The 19,860-nt window shown below is 39.7% G+C and overlaps 1 protein-coding gene across 1 annotated transcript in view; it reads right to left on the reverse strand.

Moving 5' to 3' along the window:
* The window catches only part of LOC150087017 (lysine-specific demethylase 4A-like), a 694,533-nt gene that overhangs the window by 661,399 nt on the left and 13,274 nt on the right, over nucleotides 1–19,860 (reverse strand). Inside the window, exon 2 of the mRNA XM_090372906.1 lies at nucleotides 896–1,035. Within this exon, the coding sequence (XP_090229032.1) occupies nucleotides 896–1,027 (132 nt within the window). The 5' untranslated portion in view covers nucleotides 1,028–1,035. The remainder of the gene's footprint in view (nucleotides 1–895; nucleotides 1,036–19,860) is intronic.

Here is a 19,860-nt window from a genome sequence, read left to right on the forward strand (position 1 = left end):
TATTATTAGCATACGGTGCAAGGAAGCCTGAGGCTTATGCTGCACCAGCCAAAAAAAAAAATTTTTCTGAATTACCCTGTGAGAGAGAGAGAGAGAGAGAGAGAGAAAGAGAAAGAGAGAGAGAGAGAGAGTTTGTTTGTTGTTGTTATTTGGTTTTTAGGAGCATTAGTAACTAAGGACATATTGCTCCGGGATATGCGGTGGTCATTCCCTTACCTTTCCGCATCCTCCGTATTTGGTGGTGACGGGGTCAAACCCCGGTCTAAGAGAAAGAACGAGAGAGAGAGAGTTTGTTTGTTGTTGTTATTTGGTTTTTAGGAGCATTAGCAACTAAGGCCATATTGCTCCGGGATATGCGGTGGTCATTCCCTGACCTTTCTGCATCCTCCATATTTGGTGGTGACGGGGTCAAACCCCGGTCTGTGTGTGAGAGTGAGAGAGAGATAACAAAAATCAGAAGAGAATCATCCAGAAAGAGAAGAATGATGATATCCAGCTCAGGACCCTGAGTGTGCCAAGCCCATACTCACCAGATGGGAGCCCCTATACTACTTAAGATCTAATAACCAACAACTTCCCAGACTGAACGTGTGTTATTGGAGAGTTGTTATTCCACTTTTTACATGGCATAAATTGGCTACTGTTCATACTCTATAGTAATTATGGAAAGACTTTTACAACTTTACTGTAACCATTTTATTGCACCCAACATATTATCACAAGTTTTCAACAGGCTGTTTGTTAGGTTGTCTTTTTTTTTTTGTTTGTTTGTTTGTTTTTTATTATAATAAAACTTGCAGTGTATAACCTAGTTAAAAAATAAATACTCCTTTAAGTCAATGCATAGAAATATTTTTACAAAACATTTTAAATTTATCATATCTATAAATAATACCTTGGCAAGTCCAGCTTTATGAGCTCCTTGTGACTCAATGAAACCAATGTATTTTGAAAAATCTTTCATTTCCTCAAGAGTAGGACGAAAAACCATTATGCGAGGCATAGAAGAATTGTTCCCACCAGACATTGTTTTATCTAAAAGGAAAATATGTAATAACCATAAGAAAATTTATTAATTACATGAGACATCTACCAATTTAACTATATTACAACATCTTAATTAAAGCTACAAAACAGCATTATTTACCAATTTAAATTATTAATGGACATACTGTTGGTTAACAAACAGTATGTTATCACAGGAACTTTTCTTACCATGTAGTGCAATATTCAGAGAGTAAATGATGTATTTCTGGATAAACAATAGATACAAATAAACATTACATATTACAAACAACTTCAAACTTAATTTTCTACCTACACACTAAAATTTAAACTTGCAACAGTTATAAAATAGTTATTAATTAATCCAAACTTGATTTTGAACAAGCCAGAAGTAGGAAACTTGCTTCTTGTCAGTCAGCCTTTTGGTCTCTGCCCTGGTCAGAGAAGGCCCGGCGCCTCCGTAGCCAGGTGGGAAGGAGCAGCAGTGCGTAGCACACGCTCCTTGATTAGACCGGGGTTCGAGCCCGTCACCACCAAATACGGAGGATGCGGAAAGGTCAGGGAATGACCACCGCATATCCCGGAGCAATATGGCCTTAGTTCCTAGAAACCAAATAACTAACTAACTAGCAGAGAAGGCCCAACAGCTCATCTCTGAACAAATCCATTGACTACAACTTCCATCAACAAATATTTCTATGTCCGATAAATGCTGATGGTTCTACTGCATCCTCCTCTAAAAATAAAGCTGACTTATTAGCATTTACTTTTCCTCTAACTCTTCTACTGATGATCTTAGTAAATCACCTCATATATTACTAAGCATTCCATTTAGTGATCTTCCAAACATATGTGAAGAATAATAGTAGTAGTAGTAGTAGTAGTGGCACATGATGCAAGAAAGCAAGTGTAGGAGCTTATGCAGCATCAGCCAAAAAAAAAAAAAAAAAATCACACCATTCCCTCCAAATGCCTGTCCAGTCATTTGGAGGGAATGGTGTCAAGGTTGAACTTCAGTTGCCACTTCTTAGCCCATCTGCCCAAATTATCTAGATCCTGTTGCAGTAGCACACTGCCATTACTGTCATTAACAACCCTGCCAACCTTTGTGTCATCTGCAAACTTCGACATTAAGCCTGATATACCTTCATCAATATCATTGATAAATACACAAAACAACAGTGGACCCAACACCGAACCCTGTGGGACTCCACTAATAACATTAGTCCACGAAGAGCAGCACCCATTGATTACCACCCTCTGTCTTCTCCCACTTAACCATCCTTTTATCCATTGTAGCAACTTACCCTTAATACCATTCTGCTCCAATTTGTACAGTAGTCTTCCATGCGCAACAGTGTCAAAAGCTTTCCTGAAATCCAAGTATATGATATCAAAATTATTTTTTGCATCCAGTTCCTTTGTGACCACATCATAATAACCAATCAAATTTGTCAGACAAGACTTTCCCTTAACAAACCCATGCTGTGTTTGAATTATTGCTGCAGTCTTGTCTAGATGATCCTGCAATGCATCTTTAACCAGCGACTCCATTATTTTACCCGGAACAGAAGTTAAACTAACTGGTCTGTAATTACTCGTGTCACCCTTCGATCCACCTTTGTGAATTGGGGACACATTTGCACATCTCCAGTCCGTGGGAACCTCCCCTGAGTCCAAGGATGCTCTCATAATTATGGCTAAGGGTTTGCTTAGTTGCTTTGCCGCCTCCTTTAAAATAACTGGATAGATCCCATCCACCCCAGGTGCCTTTCTTGTGTTTAACTTCAACAATTTCTCCTCTACTTTGCTCTCAGTTATTACAAAATCATTAAGTATCCTGCTACAATTTGATAACCTTCTTCCATTTTCAAACTGTAATAATTCCTCACGTGTGAATGTAGATGCAAAATACTCATTCAGTTTGTTTGTTATCTGAGCAGGATCATCAACAGTCGACCATCGATGTCAAGTGGACCAATCATATTCATCCCCTTCCTTTTAGAGTTTATATAAGTAAAGAAATCCTTGCTGTTTTTCTTAGCATCTTTTGCCAAAGATTTCTCGTAATCCGCCTTCGCCTGCCGAACCTCCTTTGTGACCTGATTACAGACTAGCTTATATCTGCCACAGGCTTCTGCGTCACCTGATAATTTATATGCATCCCAAGCATTTTTCTTCTCTGTCACGAGTCTCATTAGTTCATTTGATAACCATTTAGGCCTAAACCTTGAACGATATTTCTTAATCAGTATATAAAGTCTAGTAGCTTCCACGATTAATTCCTTGAATGCTTCCCACTTAGAATTTACTGTTGGTAACATCGTCAGTTGATCCCACTGTACAGAATTTAAAAACTGTCTGAGACCACTGTACTCTCCTTTACGGAAGCAAAAACCCTTTCCTTTACCCCTGATGGTAGTTACCTCTTTGAGTAAATCCCACTTCGGCATACTGTGATCACTGCCACCTAGTGGTTCCTTTATCTGCAAATTCTTAATACACGAATGATCACTGCTGATAACCAGATCAAGAGTGTTACTTTCTCTGGTTGCCTCTCGAACATGCTGCTGCAAAAAACAATCATCCAATAAATCCACAAAAGTCTGACTAGTGTGTGAGTGACCAACCCACAAGTTCCAGTCAATATCTGGGAAGTTAAAATCCCCCATTATGAGACATTCTGATTTACTGGCCCACTCTATTTCTCTGTACAATTGTTCATTGTACTCATTCAAGTCATTAGGCCTATAACACACTCCTACCCTTATTTTTCCTTTCGCAGTGCTTATCTCACACCAAACTGACTCAACAGAGCACTGTTCATCTATATTAACTGGATGCACTTCCTTTGATTTTATGTTTTTCTTAATTAACAGCATAACACCCCCTCCCTTTCTGTCCTGTCTATCCTTTCTGTACACATTGTACTCCCCAAATTCCAGTTCTGCATTCCTTATACCTTTGTGACACCACGTCTCTGCTATCCCAACAATATCCGCCTTTGATGTCTTGACCAACACTTCAAGTTCATCAAATTTATTTACTATACTTCTAGCATTGGTATACATGCAAGCATACATGCTCCTATGCCTATTCCTTGTTACCCTAACACATCCCATATACCCAACTATTCCATGATGACTGCCATCCGTCCCTGAAACCCCCAACACACCTCGCTCCAGGTCGCTTCTTATTCTAATAGAAGTTGTGCAAGAATCACCTTCACCTCTGCCTGCGGTTACTGTTAAACTATTAGTCTTTGTATCCCCCCAAACTAGCAGTTTTCCGACCCACCTAACACTGCCTCGATAGCATCAGCAAATATTCTTACACCCTTTCTATTTAAGTGTATCCCATCCCTGTAGAAGCAATCTCTCCTGTTAACAACCTCTCCTGTTAATAATGAACAGTCTTGAGTTCTCAAAGCCCATGCTCTACAGCTTGCTCCTGATTTGTGATGCCTTTTTAAACTCCCTTGTTCCACTGATGTTTTTCCTTTTGCAAAGAAATTGACATGTCAATTTCTTTGCAAAAGGAAAAACATCAGTGAAACAAGGGAGTGTAAAAAGAAGCCTATGATAGATATAAACTGGTCTGTAACCAAGTCACAAGGAAGGTTAGGCCGGCAAAGGCAGATTATGAGAAATCTTTGGCAAAGAATGCAAAGAAAAACAGCAAAGAGTTCTTTACTTATGTAAACTCTAGAAGGAAGGGGATGAATCAGATTGGTCCACTTGATATCGATGGTTCAACTGTTGATGATCCTGCTCAGATAGCTAACAAACAAAATGAATATGTTGCATCTACATTCACACATGACGAGTTATGCAACGAGGGGAATGCCAGAGGTGAATTAAACTCTGGCAGTAAGCTAGATAATCTTGTAATAACTGAGAGTAACGTGGAGGAGAAATTGTTGAAGATAAACATAAGAAAGGCACCTGGGGTGGATGGAATCTATCCAGTTATATTAAAGGAGGCAGCAAAGAAAGTAAGCAAACCCTTAGCTATAATTATGAGAGCTTCCTTGGACTCAGGGGAGGTACCCACGAACTGGAGATGTGTAAATATGACCCCAATCCACAAAGGAGGATCAAAGGGAGACACTGGTAATTACAGACCTGTTAGTTTAACTTCTGTCCAGTGAAATTAATGGAGGCACTGGTTAAAGAAGCATTGCAGGATCATCTAGACAAGACTTCGATTATAGCTCGGACACAGCATGGGTTTGTTAAGGGGAAGTCTTGTCTGGCCAATTTGATTGGATACTCTGATGTGGTCACAAAGGAAATGGATGCAAAGAATAATTTTGATATCATATATTTGGATCTTAGAAAGGCTTTTGATATTGTTGCACATGGAAGACTGCAGCACAAATTGGAGCAGTGTGGCATTGTAGGCAAATTGCTGCTATGGATAAAGGGATGGTTGAGTGGGAGAAGACAGAGTGGTAATCAATGGACACTGCTCTTCGCAGACTAATGTTATTAGTGGAGTCCCCTACGGTTAAGTGTTGGATCCATTGTTGATTTCTGTATTCATTAATGATATTGATGGTATATCAGGCTTAATGTCCAAGTTTACAGATGATACAAAGGTTGGTAGGGTTGTTAATGACAGTACGCTGCTGCAAGGATCTAGAAAAGTTGAGCAGATGGGCTGAGAGGTAGCAACAGAAGTTTAACATTGACAAATGTAAAGTACTGCATATGGGAAGCAGTAACCCCAGAGTAACGTATCAACTGTGTGGTACTACACTGATATCATCATCACTATCCTAACACCTACTTATACCTGCACTTCCTGAGCAATAAGCTCATCTGTACTTTATTCCTCTATCCTCTCAATTTTAATCTTTTGATCCTTAATCATATGCTCCATATGATAAATGAAACATTGAGAATATTTTATCGCCCCTGCCCTGAACAGACGGATATCCCTTATGTAGAGCTCAATTAAACTTTAAACTTCAAAAGGCAAACTTCTATAAATTGTGATTCTTGTTCCAGCAAAATTAAAACTCTAAACATTTAAAATTCATTAATATATTTTTGTATTTTATACTTTTTACAACATTTTCTTGTACACAATTATAAACTTTAAAATCAATATAAAACTCTAAACAATAAAATTCATCAATATATTTTTGTATTTTGTACTTTTTCCAACATTTCCTTTTTATACAACTATAAACTATAAGATCAATTAATTCCAATTCCAACTAAATCTCAACTCCATAAAAACAATATTTACATATATACAAATTTTTACAATTGTCTAATCCTGCTTACTTCTCTAGTGAACTCAGCAAAAGCTTCATTCCATTCTCTATTCTTAAACAAGTCACTCCAGGTGTATGAATTGGAGCCAATCTGCCTAATTAACATATTCCTTGGTATATCATATCTTAAACACTGCCATAAAATACAGTCAGTCCTCGTATAGCACGATAGTTGTGTTCCTAAAAACCCTTGCAATGCAAAATCGTGCAATATAAATAACAGGCCCTATGGGAAAAATAGGGTTAGGTGCCGACCACCCAAGATTGAACACACATTTGTAACCAAAACATTAGCAAACACAATAAATAATCGTAATAAAATACGTAGTATTTTATTACGACTATTACGTAATAAAATATTGCTAATGCTTTTGCTTCTACGTAAGCAAACTTGTTTTTTATTTGATTTTCTATCCAAATAGATGACAGCGGTTCCATCTCTTCCAATTCTTTGTGTCTTGATCTAATGGATTTTATTACACTTTGAGTTGTTCCTACTATGAAAGCTGTTTTTATTTTCTCTGAATTCTTTCTAATTCTCGGTGTTGCCTCATTTAGGACTGTAGCACGTGCAATATCACATGGTCTTTCATTTCGCTCAAAGTGTTTCACAATTTCATATTTTTTCTCTATCGACAGAGGTGGACTGGCCATAAGCCTTATCAGGGAAACCCTGGTGGGCCGGAGGCCAGTGTGATTTTGGTCATAAACGCTAGTATGAGGCCGCTACAAATTTTCCCGGGTATGAAGTCCGCCTCTGTCTATCGATATTGCTTTTCCTTTTCTCTCTGGATCTGTAGTGTCTTCACCAGGACGCTTCCTTTTCACACCTTTTAAGTATTTTACTCATTTTTAGGGAATAAAGCACAATTACAAAATGAGGAGGAACGCTTGATACACATAAACAAAGCTGCACGTGTGTAGCAACTGAATAAACAACACCGTAAAGGCTGAGACACTACTGACACTTCGTTAGCTCACATTTTACTAAAGCACATTTCTGGGGGTTACCACCATAAAACAATGAGGAAAGACAGATGTAGGATAGACGTGAGGAAATTTGCCTTTAGCCAGCGGGTGGTTGGTTGCTGGAATAGACTTCCATCCCTTGTCGTGGAAGTTGATAGCCTAAATAAGTTTAAGGCTCAGCTGGACAGGTATTTCGAACGAACAGAGGGGTGAAGTGGAAGTGGTTATTTTTTATTTATTTATTTATTTGTTTTTTTTTTTTTTTTTTTTGGCTGATGCTGCATAAGCTTGCTTTCTTGCATCAAATACCTCTACTAATGCTAATTCCAATTGCGTTTCTGCTAGTGGAATCTGTTATAAATCTGTTACTCTGGTAGTAAACTCGATCTAATTGCATTTGCGATAATACCGATAGCTGGAATTGTGTGGGTTTTTACATTATTATGGTGAAATGTGTTTCCCCTTCACTGATATAAAAAACAAATACATTTTCAGAATCTTCTCTTCATTCCTATTGTGTTCCTTTCAATTGGGGTGATTCCGCATTCGACTTCCATTTCTTGTAAACACAGGCGAATCGTGCATAAGCGAATTCAGTTTGTGTTATACACAATATCGTTCCCTATTTATAAATCGTGTATGATTGAATTCGTGTAGTGTAAACACGTGTTATACGAGACTGACTGTATGCTGTATCCTCTACCATCCCACAAACACACATTGGATTTTCTTCTACACCAAGCTCTACCAGTCTTTTCTTTAACCTATGTCCAGTTATTAACATTGTTTGGAACATTCCTAGACCAGACCAAGATGAAATATCTTTCAGAGTTTTCACCCCAGGCAGAAGGGCAAAGGTAACACACCCCTTATCAGAACCACTCCATCTTTCCTGCCATATACAATCTGTATCCTGTTGTAACCTTTTCTTTTCTACTTTCAAATCGTGTCTTCCATACTTTCTTCCCTCTTCTCTATGAGATTTTATTTCCCATAAGTTCTATTCTCTTATTATTCTTAATTGCATATTCCATTGTCCTTTTAAGTATAATCAGATCCACTGGTTCCTTACCTGCAATAACTTGCAGAGCATCATTTGAAATGGTTCTGCAGGACCGCATCACCACCAGAAGGGCAAATCTCTGTGCTGAAATAAGACTTCTTTTAACATGGCTATTAGTCACTCTATGACCCCAAGCCCCACATGCATATGTCACAATCGGTAGGAATATACATTTATAGAGGTCTAAAATCTTGCCTTTCACTTCCCATTCTACCCTTGAGACTTTCCCAATTTTTAAATAAATCATCCTCACTTTATCTCTTAATTTCTGCACGTGAGGCAAAAAGGACATCACTTCATCCACATAAACTCCTAGGTACTTGACCAAGGGGCATATACTATCGACGTACCAAATATTTTTGCAGTTGGCCTTCTTTCACTGAGCTTCCCTTTGAGGAGAACCATGTGATTTTTTTCATAGATATCTCCATTTTATGAACCTCAGCCCATTTCTCCACTTGTCCCATAGCCCTCTTAATTCTCTCCTCCAATTCTTTTCTAGACTTTTCCACCACCATTATTAACAAATCATCAGCATATGCTACCAGTTCACATCCTACCCACTCCTGAACCAGTAGCTCATTCAATACAATATTTCAACTATAGGGACCTATGATTGAACCTTGTGGAGCACCTCTTGTTATTTCCTGAGTAACTTTCCCATATTTTTCGTTACAATTGTAACATTCCTACCTTTAAAATAATCTTTTAAAACTCCATAGAACTGCCCAGTACACTTCATTTTTCTCATTCTTGCTAGAAAGCTCGGCCACCACATACGATCAAATGCCCCCTTAAAGTAAAGAAATATACCCAGGACATAATTTTCTGAAGTCTCTTGTGCATATGACACCATTTTAACCACAGCATCTTCAGTAGATCTGCCCCTCCGAAAGCCAAGCTATCTAGGGCTGCTCATTCCACTACTCTCATAATATCCCTCCAATCTATTCATCAACACTCTTTCAAAAACCTTTGCGATAATTGGCAATAATGCCACTGGTATATATGATCCAGGTTCCACCCTCTCTTTTTCTCTATTCTTTAATAATATTTTAATGTATGCCTCCTTCCAAGAACTAGGAAAGATTTTCTCATTTAAGCACACATTATATATAATTCTACCAATTCCTTTCCAAATTTAAAATCAAACTTCTTTATCACTTCAGGTTGCAATCAATTTCTGCCTGGTGCTTTCTTTATCTTAACTTTCTCCAATGCTATCTTCAATTCTTCCTCTGTAATTAACCTTTCAATTTCCTGCTGCCCCACATATTCATCATTTAATTTCCTGATTTGTCTTTGTTCTCTACTATCCAAACTTATTTGATCTATAGGAAACAATGAGGAGAGCAAACCACGCATGGAGGACTCCCAGTCCCTCGTACTCTGATTTTCTATTTTAATAGTACTATAAACTTGATTAACTTTCATTTTATCAAATAATAATTTGTATGGTAATCCCCATACATTCTTATTCATTTCCTCTTTTATATAGTTTCGCCATGCTTCTCTCTTTGAATTCTACCAACATATTCCGCCTTATTTATTGGTATTGCCTCTTTAAATCCTCCATTTGTTCACTTTTTCCTTTCTCCGTACCCTCTGGAAATTCCTCCTAGCCCTGTTCACTCTCCTCATTTCCTCTAATATCCCATTCCACCAAGGAACAACCCTTTTTAATTTTGCGGTCCTCCTTATAGACCTGCAGTAACTTTCATATATATTATACTAACTATTTTCTCACCCCTTTCTCCAGCCAGGCTGCTATCTATTTCTTGTCTATTATCTTCAAGTCTGTTTGTAATCTCTTCTTCAAAACACTGCTAGTTCGCAGAACTCCCTGCAAACCACTTTTCAAACCATGTATTATATTCTACCCTCTCATCAATTATCTCAAAACTGATACATCTATGATCACTGGTAGTCCAGTCCTCCCTAACCCTCCAACACCATAGGCTTCTGTAGTTAATGTTAACTCTATATTAGATTCTCCTTGTATAGCACTGAAGGTAGAGGGCTGGCCCAGCTCATTTACAATATTAAGTCTCTGACTTATCAACATTTCCTCTAATTTCTTTTTTCTAGTATCAGTCTTGCAACTTTCCCAAGTTGTTGAACTTGCATTTGAATCAATACCAAACACAATTTTCTTTCACTGTAATACATCTACCACCTTTTCAATATAGTTTAAATAAGGCTGCAGTTCATCACAGAACTGGCAGTATACACTTACCATATATATGCTACCAATCTCACTCAAGATCTCAGCACAGACTCCATGAGTAAAACACAACTCATCAATTTGTGTTACCGCACAGTCGGCATTTCTCACTATGACAGCACCCTGACTGTTTACTCCGGACCGCACAATTTTATCAGTTATTTTATAACCTTTAACAAGGTTCCCAACCACATGTGGCTCCTGAAGAAGGAGGACGTCATAGTCTCTTTCGTCCATTCAAAGACTCAACTGCAATGCAACATTATAGGATCTTTGCCCATTTACTTGCAGTACCATTAGCTTTTTCATTTCTATTTCTCTCCTATCCATAATCTAATCTAGTCCTATATTGTTCATAATACTTCTTATATTCACTGCATTCCTTGCTTATAATTGAATGGCAAAAATCCCTATTTTTTCACTTGCAATTAATATATATAGCACTTTCATTTTTCTTTTTACAATCTTTAAAAACATGTCCATCTTCTCCACAATGTCCAGGCGTGATACTACACTGACTGTGGTAGAGAGTGAAAAGGACCTGGGGGTAATTGTGCAGGCAGATATGAAGTTTTCTGAGCAGTGCAAACAGTCTGCAAGAGTAGCTCGTGGTGTCTTGTCAATGATATACAGGAATTTTTCTAGCAGGAATAAGGAGGTGATTATCCCCTTGTATAAGGCAATGGTCAGGCCACACCCTGAATACTGCATACAGGTCTGGACGCCTCATTTTAAGAAGGATGTAGAGCTGTTGGAACGAACAGAGAGAAGGACAACAAGATTAGTGAACAGAACAAAGGGTTGCTCTTACGAAGAAAGGCTTAAGTTTTGCAAATTACAGTGTCTGGAGACTAGGCACCTGCAAGGTGATCTGATTGAGGTATATAAAGCCTTGAATGGCTTGAGCATGCTCAATGCCGATGAGATTCTTCCTCTTGCTCAGAATAATCGCCTTAGAGGGCATAAATTCAAACTGAGGAAAGATAGTTGTAGGATAGATGTGCGGAAGCTTGCCTTTAGCCAGCGGGTGGTTGACTGCTGAAACAATATAAGAGTTGGTGGTTAATTGATTTCTCCATTACTTTAGAAAGAGTAGAAGTAATTGCAATGGTATGATAATCGGATGGGAGTGATTTGTTACCCTTTTTAGGAACTGGCTGGATATGAGCAAATTACCAAGCAGTAGGAAAAACACCTTTGGAATAAGAAAGTGAAAAAAGGCAGCAAAGAATAGGAGTAAGTTCAGGAGCACAGGTTTTGAGAACAAGTGGAGAAATACCATCAGGACCTGAAGCTTTCTTAGCATCAAGATTCATCAAAATCTTTCTGATATCCTTTTGACGAAAGACCACAGGAGGCATTGAATGGAGCATGTTGGGAATGGTGGGAGGTGTTTTACCAAGATCATTAATACATGAGCTGGAAGAAAAATGGGATGCTAGCAGGTCAGCTTAATCCTTGGCTGAAGTGACAACAGAACCATCTGGTTTGGACAGAGGTGGGAGCAGAGAGATGGGCAAAAGTTGCGGCCAATAGCTTTGGGAAGAAATCAGAATGCTCGGCTACCATTAGGGCAAGAAGCAAGTTTTCTACTCTTAGCCTGCTCAAACTCTAGTTTGGACTGATTAATAACTGCTTTGCAATTGTTGCGAGCTTTGGTGTAGGCAGAAAATGAAACTGAAGAATTAGAAACAAGCCAATTACAATATGCAACATTCTTCTCTTGAACAGCCTTAGCACATTTATTGGAAAACCAAGGTTTAGATAAAGGACGAGATTTTAAAGTGGAGTGTGGGATAAAGGATTCCATTCCGGCAAGCATAATTTCACTGACATGATCTGAGCAACCGTTGACATCAGAAGTTTTGAAACAGTAATCCGACCAAGGAAAAGAAGAAAAGAAGTCTCGCAGGTTGGGAATAGCCATGAGATAAAGGCTCCATTGGAGAAGAGATAATCACCAAGTTGTGATCTGAAGTGCCTAAAGGACCTCTCACTTCGACCGTGTACTTAGAAGAGTTGTTTCTGAGAAAACGATCAAGGGTATGGCTGTATGATTAGGATTGTCCGGTATTCTTGTAGGTAAATGATTGTTTGTTTGTTGTTTGTTATTTGGTTTTTAGGAGCATTAGCAACTAAGGCCATATTGCTCCGGGATATGCAGTAGTCATTCCTTGACCTTTCCGCATCCTCCGTATTTGGTGGTGACGGGCTCGAACCCCGGTCTAATCAAGAAGCGTGTGCTACGCACTGCTGCTACTTCCCACCTGGCTACGGAGGCGTCTTGTAGGTAAATGAACTATCTGTGCTAGGTCATTAGTAATTGCAAAAGCCTCAGCATCTCGACCTGCTGGGTCAGTGTGACTAGAAAACGGAAGCCAGCTGGAGTTGTGAACATTAAAATCACCAAGGAAAATTACCTCACTGTTAGGAAAGTTGGACTGGAGAAAGCCAAGTTGCAAAGAGAGGAAGTCAAAGAGCTCCAAGTGATTAGTGGAGTTGGGAGAATGGTAGAGACAACAGATGGATTTGACACAATGAGGTAGAGAGATTTTAAGCCAGAGAAGATCAAAGAGAGGAGATTCCAAATTGCCAAGTCTCTAACAGGGAATATCAGAAAGGATGTATGCACAAGTATCACCTTTGAGACGAAAGGAATCATACAGCAAAAAATTTGGGCATCTGAGATGAGCAGTAGTTGAATCAACCGATAACTGAGATTCTGTCAAAAAGTACATGGGGTTTGGCAGACTGCAAGTGGAAATGCACATCGTTGAGATTAGAATTGAGACCACGTATATTTGTGAAATGAATTAGGAAGTCCTTGGGAGGTTTAGATCTTTTCGCAGATAAGCTTGCTCTATTAGTTTGACAATTCATGGTGTATTCAATAGTAAGAAAAAGTAGGTGGGACATGCTGTATGAAGTAATGAAATTTTTGGATATGGTGTACACGTGGTAAGAATATACTCAGATCCTTGACATAACGTGGCCTCAACAATGCTCCCCGCATACACACTACTCGGACTCCCTCCAGTCACTATCTGGCAGAGTAGAGGTAGCAAGATTATACACTAGCTGATCCAGAAGCCTCCTAGAGAGTTACCAATAGGTTCGGTCCAGTGTACTAACTAGCGGCCGGCCTGCAAACACCGTTTTAGAGCTGTACCCTTGAAATGTAGATATATTAGATCTTGCCACAACGTTCATCATAACCTCAAAAGTCATCAATCATACTGCATGATGGAAGAGATAGGGAAGGGTTGACTGGAACTTAGCTCTAGAGACTAAACATGGGTTCCACCATTTCAAGCCTCCAACAAGCAAAGTGGTGGTATTTCGCCGGTTGATGAGAGTCATCTACCACCTAGTACTGCCTGGTAACATAGAGGGGTGGCATTCCTCCATGTGGTGTGGGCGCCACACCTCGACCCCTGCTTACATTGGTTCACACCTGGGTGGTCACCCACCATGTACTTGTGCATGGAGGTTATACCCAGGATTACTAACAGTCCCACCATCGTGAAGGTGCAAGCAGAGGATTTGGCTGTCACAGACCATCCGGAATTGGGTCCACTTGACTTGAGTATCACCCGAATATGAGTTCAATCAGCGTTTTAGAACAAACCCAGGTAGCAAGTACAGCTTGTCTGGCATATGTGAAAGAATGTCTGTGACAACCTCAAGGACCAAAGTACTGCATGTGGGCAGCATTAAACCCGAATAATATTCTGTGTGGTACTGATCTCAGGATAGTGGTAAATGAAAAAGATCCAGAGGTAATAATGTTCTTACTGATACTCTTTTCCTCTTTTGTATTAATGACATTCTTCCACTGGCTACAAATCCTATCAGGGTGGACACTAGGGATGCGTAAGTGAGGCACTTGCCACAGGTGCTGCTATATGCGCTACTACATATGTTGCTGTTGTTGTTATTTGGTTTATAGGAGCATTAGCAACTAAGGCCATATTGCTCCAGGGATATGCGGTGGTTCCCTGACCTTTCCGCATCCTCCGTATTTGGTGGTGACGGACTCGAACCCCAGTCTAATCAAGAAGCGTGTGCTACGCACTGCTGCTCCTTCCCACCTGGCTACAGAGGTGCTGCGCGTGTGCGTGCGTGTGTGTGTGTGTTAAGATACAATATGAATTAGGCGCTGTTGCCTCAGGCACCACAAACGCTAGTGCCAGTCCTGAATCTGATTTCATAATTTTTCTTAAAAGACCTGGAAGCAATTGTGCAGTCAGATATGAAGTTCCCTGAGAAATGCAGACAGGCTGCTAGGGCAACTCATGAGGTTTTGTCAATGATATACAAGAATTTTTTTTGCAGGGATGAGGAGGTCATTATCTCATTTTATAAGTCAATGATCAAGCCACATCTTGATTTACTGCATATAGGTCTGGAAGCCTCATTTCACGAAGGATGTAGAGCTGCTGGAATGAGTACAGAGAAGGGCAATGAGACTGGTGAGCAAAACAAAGACATGCTGTTACCAAGAAAGGCTTCAGTTCAACAAATTGCAGCATCTGGAGACTAATCACCTGTGAGGTGATCTGATTCAGGTGTTTAAGGCCTTGAATGGATTGAGCAAGCTCAATGCTGAGGTTCTTTCTCTTCCTCAGACCACACACGAGGAGGCACAAATTCAAACTGAGGAAGGATGGTTGCAGAATAGATGTGTGGAAGTTTGCCTTTCGTTATCGGGTGGTTGATTGTTGGAACACACTTCCATCTGTTAGCATTAGTAGAGATTTAATGCAAGAAAGCAAGCTTATGCAGCATCAGCCAGGAAAAAAAAAAAAAAAAAAACTTCCAATTCACCCCTCCGTTCATTCGAAATACCTGTCCAGCTGAGCCTTAAATTTATTCAGGCTATCAACTTCCACAACAAGTGATGGAAGTCTGTTCCGCCAACCAACTACCCGCTGGATAAAGGCCTCATTTCACAAAGCTATCCGGACAGCTATCCTACATCTGTCTTTCCTCAATTTGAATTTATGCCCTCTCAGGCGATTATCCTGAGCAACAGGCAGAATCCCATCAGCATTGAGCATGCTCAAACCATTCAAGGCTTTACACACCTCTATCAGATCACCCCGCAGGTGCCTAGTCTCCAGACACTATAATTTGCAAAACGTAAGCCTTTCTTCGTAAGAGCAACCCTTTGTTCCATTCACTAATCTTGTTGCCCTTCTCTGTACTCGTTCCAGAAGCTCTACATAGTTCCTGAAATGAGGCCTCCAGACCTGTATACAGTACTCAAGGTGTGGCCTGACCATTGCCTTATACAAGGGAATAATCACCTCCTTATCCCTGCTAGAAAAATTCCTGTATATCATTGATAAGACACAATGAGCTACTCTTGCAGCCCACCTGCACTGCTCAGAGAACTTCATATCTGCCTGCACAATTACCCCCAGGTCCTTTTCATTCTCTACCAATATCAGTGTAGCACCACAGAGTTCATACATTGCTCTGGGGTTACTGTTTCCCATATGTAGTACTTTACATTTGTCAATGTTAAACTTCATTTGCCACCTCTCAGCCCATCTGCTCAACCTTTCCAGATCCTGTTGCAGCAGCATAGCATCAGTAGTGTCCTTAACAACCCTGCCAACTTTTGTATCATCTGCAAACTTGGACATTAAGCTTGATATACCATCATCAATATTATTTATAAATACAGAAAACAATAATGGACCCAACACTGAACCCTGAGGGACTTCACTGATAACATTAGTCCACGATGAGCAGTGTCCATTGATTACCACTCTCTGTCTTCTCCCCCTCAACCACCCCTTTATCCATAGCAGCAATTTGCCTCCAATGCCACACTGCTCCAATCTGTTCAGCAGTCTTCCATGTGAAACAGTATCAAAAGCCTTTCTAAGATCCAAGTATATAATATCAAAGTTATTCCCTGCATCCAGTTCTTTTGTGACTGAATCATAGCATCCAATCAAATTGGTCAGGCAAGACTTCCCCCTTAACAAAACCATGCTGTGTCCGAGCTATAACTGTAGTCTTGTCTAGATGATCCTGCAGTGCTTCTTTAACCAGTGCCTCCATTAATTTTCCTGGAACAGAAGTTAAACTCACAGGTCTATAATTACTTGTGTCAGCCTTTGATCCTCCTTTGTGATTTGGGGTCACATTTGCACATCTCCAGTCTATGAGTACCTCCCCTGAGTCCAAGGAAGTTCTCATAATTATGGCTAAGGGTTTGCTTACTTCCTTTGCTGCCTTTAATATAACTGGATAGATCCCATCCACCCCAGGTGCCTTTCTTATGTTTATCTTCAACAGTTTCTCCTCCACTTTACTCAGTTATTCAAGACTATCTAGCTTACTGCCAGAGTTGAATACACCTCTGGCATTCCCCTCGCTGAATAACTCCTCATGAGTGAATGTCGACACAAAATATTCATTTAGTTTGTTAGCTACCTGAGCAGGATCATCATCAGTTGAACCATCGATATCAAGTGGACCAATCTGATTCATCCCCTTCCTTCTAGAGTTTACATAAGTAAAGGACTCTTTGCTGTTTTCCTTTGCATCCCTTGCCAAAGATTTCTCGTAATCCGCCTTCGACTGCCTAACCTCCTTTGTAACTTGGTTACAGATCAACTTATATCTATCATAGACTTCTGTGTCACGTGTTAATTTATATGTATCGCAAGCATTTTTCTTCTCTGCCATATGTCTCATTAGTTCATCTGACATCCATTTAGGCCTAAACCTTGAACAATATTTCTTAGTTGGTATGTAAAGCCTAGTAGCTTCAAAGATAAGTTCTTTGAATGCTTCCCATTTTGAATTTTCTGTTGGTAACATCATCAGTTGGTCCCACTGTATAGAATTTAAATACTGTTTCAGACCATCGTAGTTGCCATTACGAAAACAATAACCCTTCCCTTTACCCCTGATGGTAGTTATCTCTTTGAGTAAATCCCACTTCAGCATACTGTGATCACTGCCACCTAGTGGTTCCTCTATCTGCAGTTTCTTAATGCACGAAGAAGATAATCAAATCAGGGGTATTACTCCCTCTAGTTACCTCCCGAACATGCTGATGTAGAAAACAATCATCCAATAAATCCCCAAAAGCCTTGCTAGTGTGTGAGTGACCAACCCAAAATTTCCAGTCAATATCTGGGAAATTAAAATCCCCCATTATAAGACTCTGATTTACTGGCCCTCTCTATTTCCCTGTACAGTTTCTTATTATACTCATCAGATTCATTATGCCTAGAGTACACCCCTACTCTCAATTTTGATCTCCCAGTGCTTAAGTCACACCAAACTGACTCAACACTGCACTGTCCAGCGATGTCAACTGGCTTCACTTCCTTGGATTTTATGTGTTTCTTAACTAATAGCATAACCCCTCCTCCCTTCCTATCCTGTCTATCCTTTCTGTAGACATTGTACTCCCCAAATTCCAGTTCTGCATTCCTTATATCTATGTGACACCATGTCTCTGATATACCAACAATATCCACCTCTGATGCTTTGAGCAATACCTCAAATTCATCAAATTTATTTACCAAACTCCTAGCATTGGTGTACATGCAAGTATACATGCACCTGTTCTTTTTCTTAGCTACCCTAACACAACCCATGTGTTTACTTGTACCACAATGACTCCCAGCAGTCTCTGAAATATCCTGCATCTTGTTTTCCAGGCTTCTGCATATTCCAATAGAAGCAGTGCAAGAATCACTTTCACCTCTTCCAGTGGCTACTGTTAATCTATTAGTCCTTGTATCCCTCCAAAGCAAGCATGCAGTTTTCCGACCCACCTAACACTGCCTCGATAGCATCAGCAAATATTCTTGCACCCTCTCTATTTAAGTGTATCCCATCCCTGTAGAAGCAGTCTCTCCTGTTAACAAGTACAGACCAGGCTGAAAAAAATTCTATCCCTTGACCCTTGTATACAATCTTTCCAGGGCCGAATTGATCGACAAGGCTCTCATCATATACTCCCTCCTATCGTGTCTGGGCAGAATTGCAGACACTTTCAAATTCAACCCTAATTCACGGCTTTTTTTCAATGACCTGTACTTGTTAAGTAATTCTGCCAGTCTCCTACTCTTAATATCATTAGTGCCAACGTGTACGACTATATCACCTTTTGTGCCCTTAAAAGATGATATCCGCTCTACAACGTCATCAACCTTTGCCCCTGGCACACATACCCTGGTCCTGTTCCACCTATCCTTTTTACAAAGCATGTTCCCCGTTTTCCTGACAATAGTCACCAACAACTACTAGTTCCTGTGGGACCAGCGCATTCTGCCTTGGGGGTTGCCGCTGTGTTGCGTGATGACCAAGTGCAAGCTCTGGCATTGATGTGGGCAGCTGAGAGCCTGATGGGCCCTCAATTTAGATCTTTCGATGGCATCCACCCTGTCCTTCAAGCTCTCATATAGGCCCATAACAACGCTGAGTTGTCGCCTGATTTCTTTACACTCCTTGCATCACGCACACACAAAGATATCCCCCATGGCAATATCGTGTCCCGTACCCAATTCTCCACAAACATCATGCAAGCAGTGCATTTTAAAAGGCTGTGATTCAGAGAGCAACTGCCACCCTCAGTTCTCTTCTGAGCCACAGCACTCGCATTGGCTTTTGCTTTGCTGCTCTGAGTCATGATTTCGATTTAATTTCAATAAAATTTCAATTTCAGTACAAAAATTTTAACCCTAAACTTGTATCCCAACACAGTTATAACTATATATATTTTTCAGTATCAAATATTATCTACGAGTTCTGTTTATATAACTTCCATATCAAGTTATGTATTAATTAATTATGTTTCGTTTGTAATCTAAGTCGGTATTTAGTTAAAAGTACAATTTAATTGACAACGAAGTTTAACAAAATTAGTAGATTTTGCTGATTAATTGACAATATTATATTCTATACTAATGCTATCTAGTTCGGGATATCATATAACAATGGCGCAAGTTACGAACGGTAAATCTACGGACACTGAAGTATTAACTAACTTCCAAATCTATGGACACTGAAGTATTAACTAACTTCCAAATCTCGCTGTCTCAATCCAGAATAAACTAACGTTCCTGACTGGGTCTATAAGCTACTTATAGAAAATAATTTGATGTATCAATTGGTCAATAAAGCGGCTAAATATGGTTAAAAAACTTCTCGTTTAGCGGAGTGGAAACCGTAACACGTGGATATGATACCCTTACCGATACTTTTATGCAATTACAAGGCCAAGTAAAGAATAAATACACCAGATTAATCAGAAAAACACAAGATAATGCTATAGTACTA

This window comes from Mastigoproctus giganteus, chromosome 4 (assembly GCF_048544385.1).
Source record: "Mastigoproctus giganteus isolate SK-2022 chromosome 4, ASM4854438v1, whole genome shotgun sequence".
Taxonomy (NCBI): domain Eukaryota; kingdom Metazoa; phylum Arthropoda; class Arachnida; order Uropygi; family Thelyphonidae; genus Mastigoproctus; species Mastigoproctus giganteus.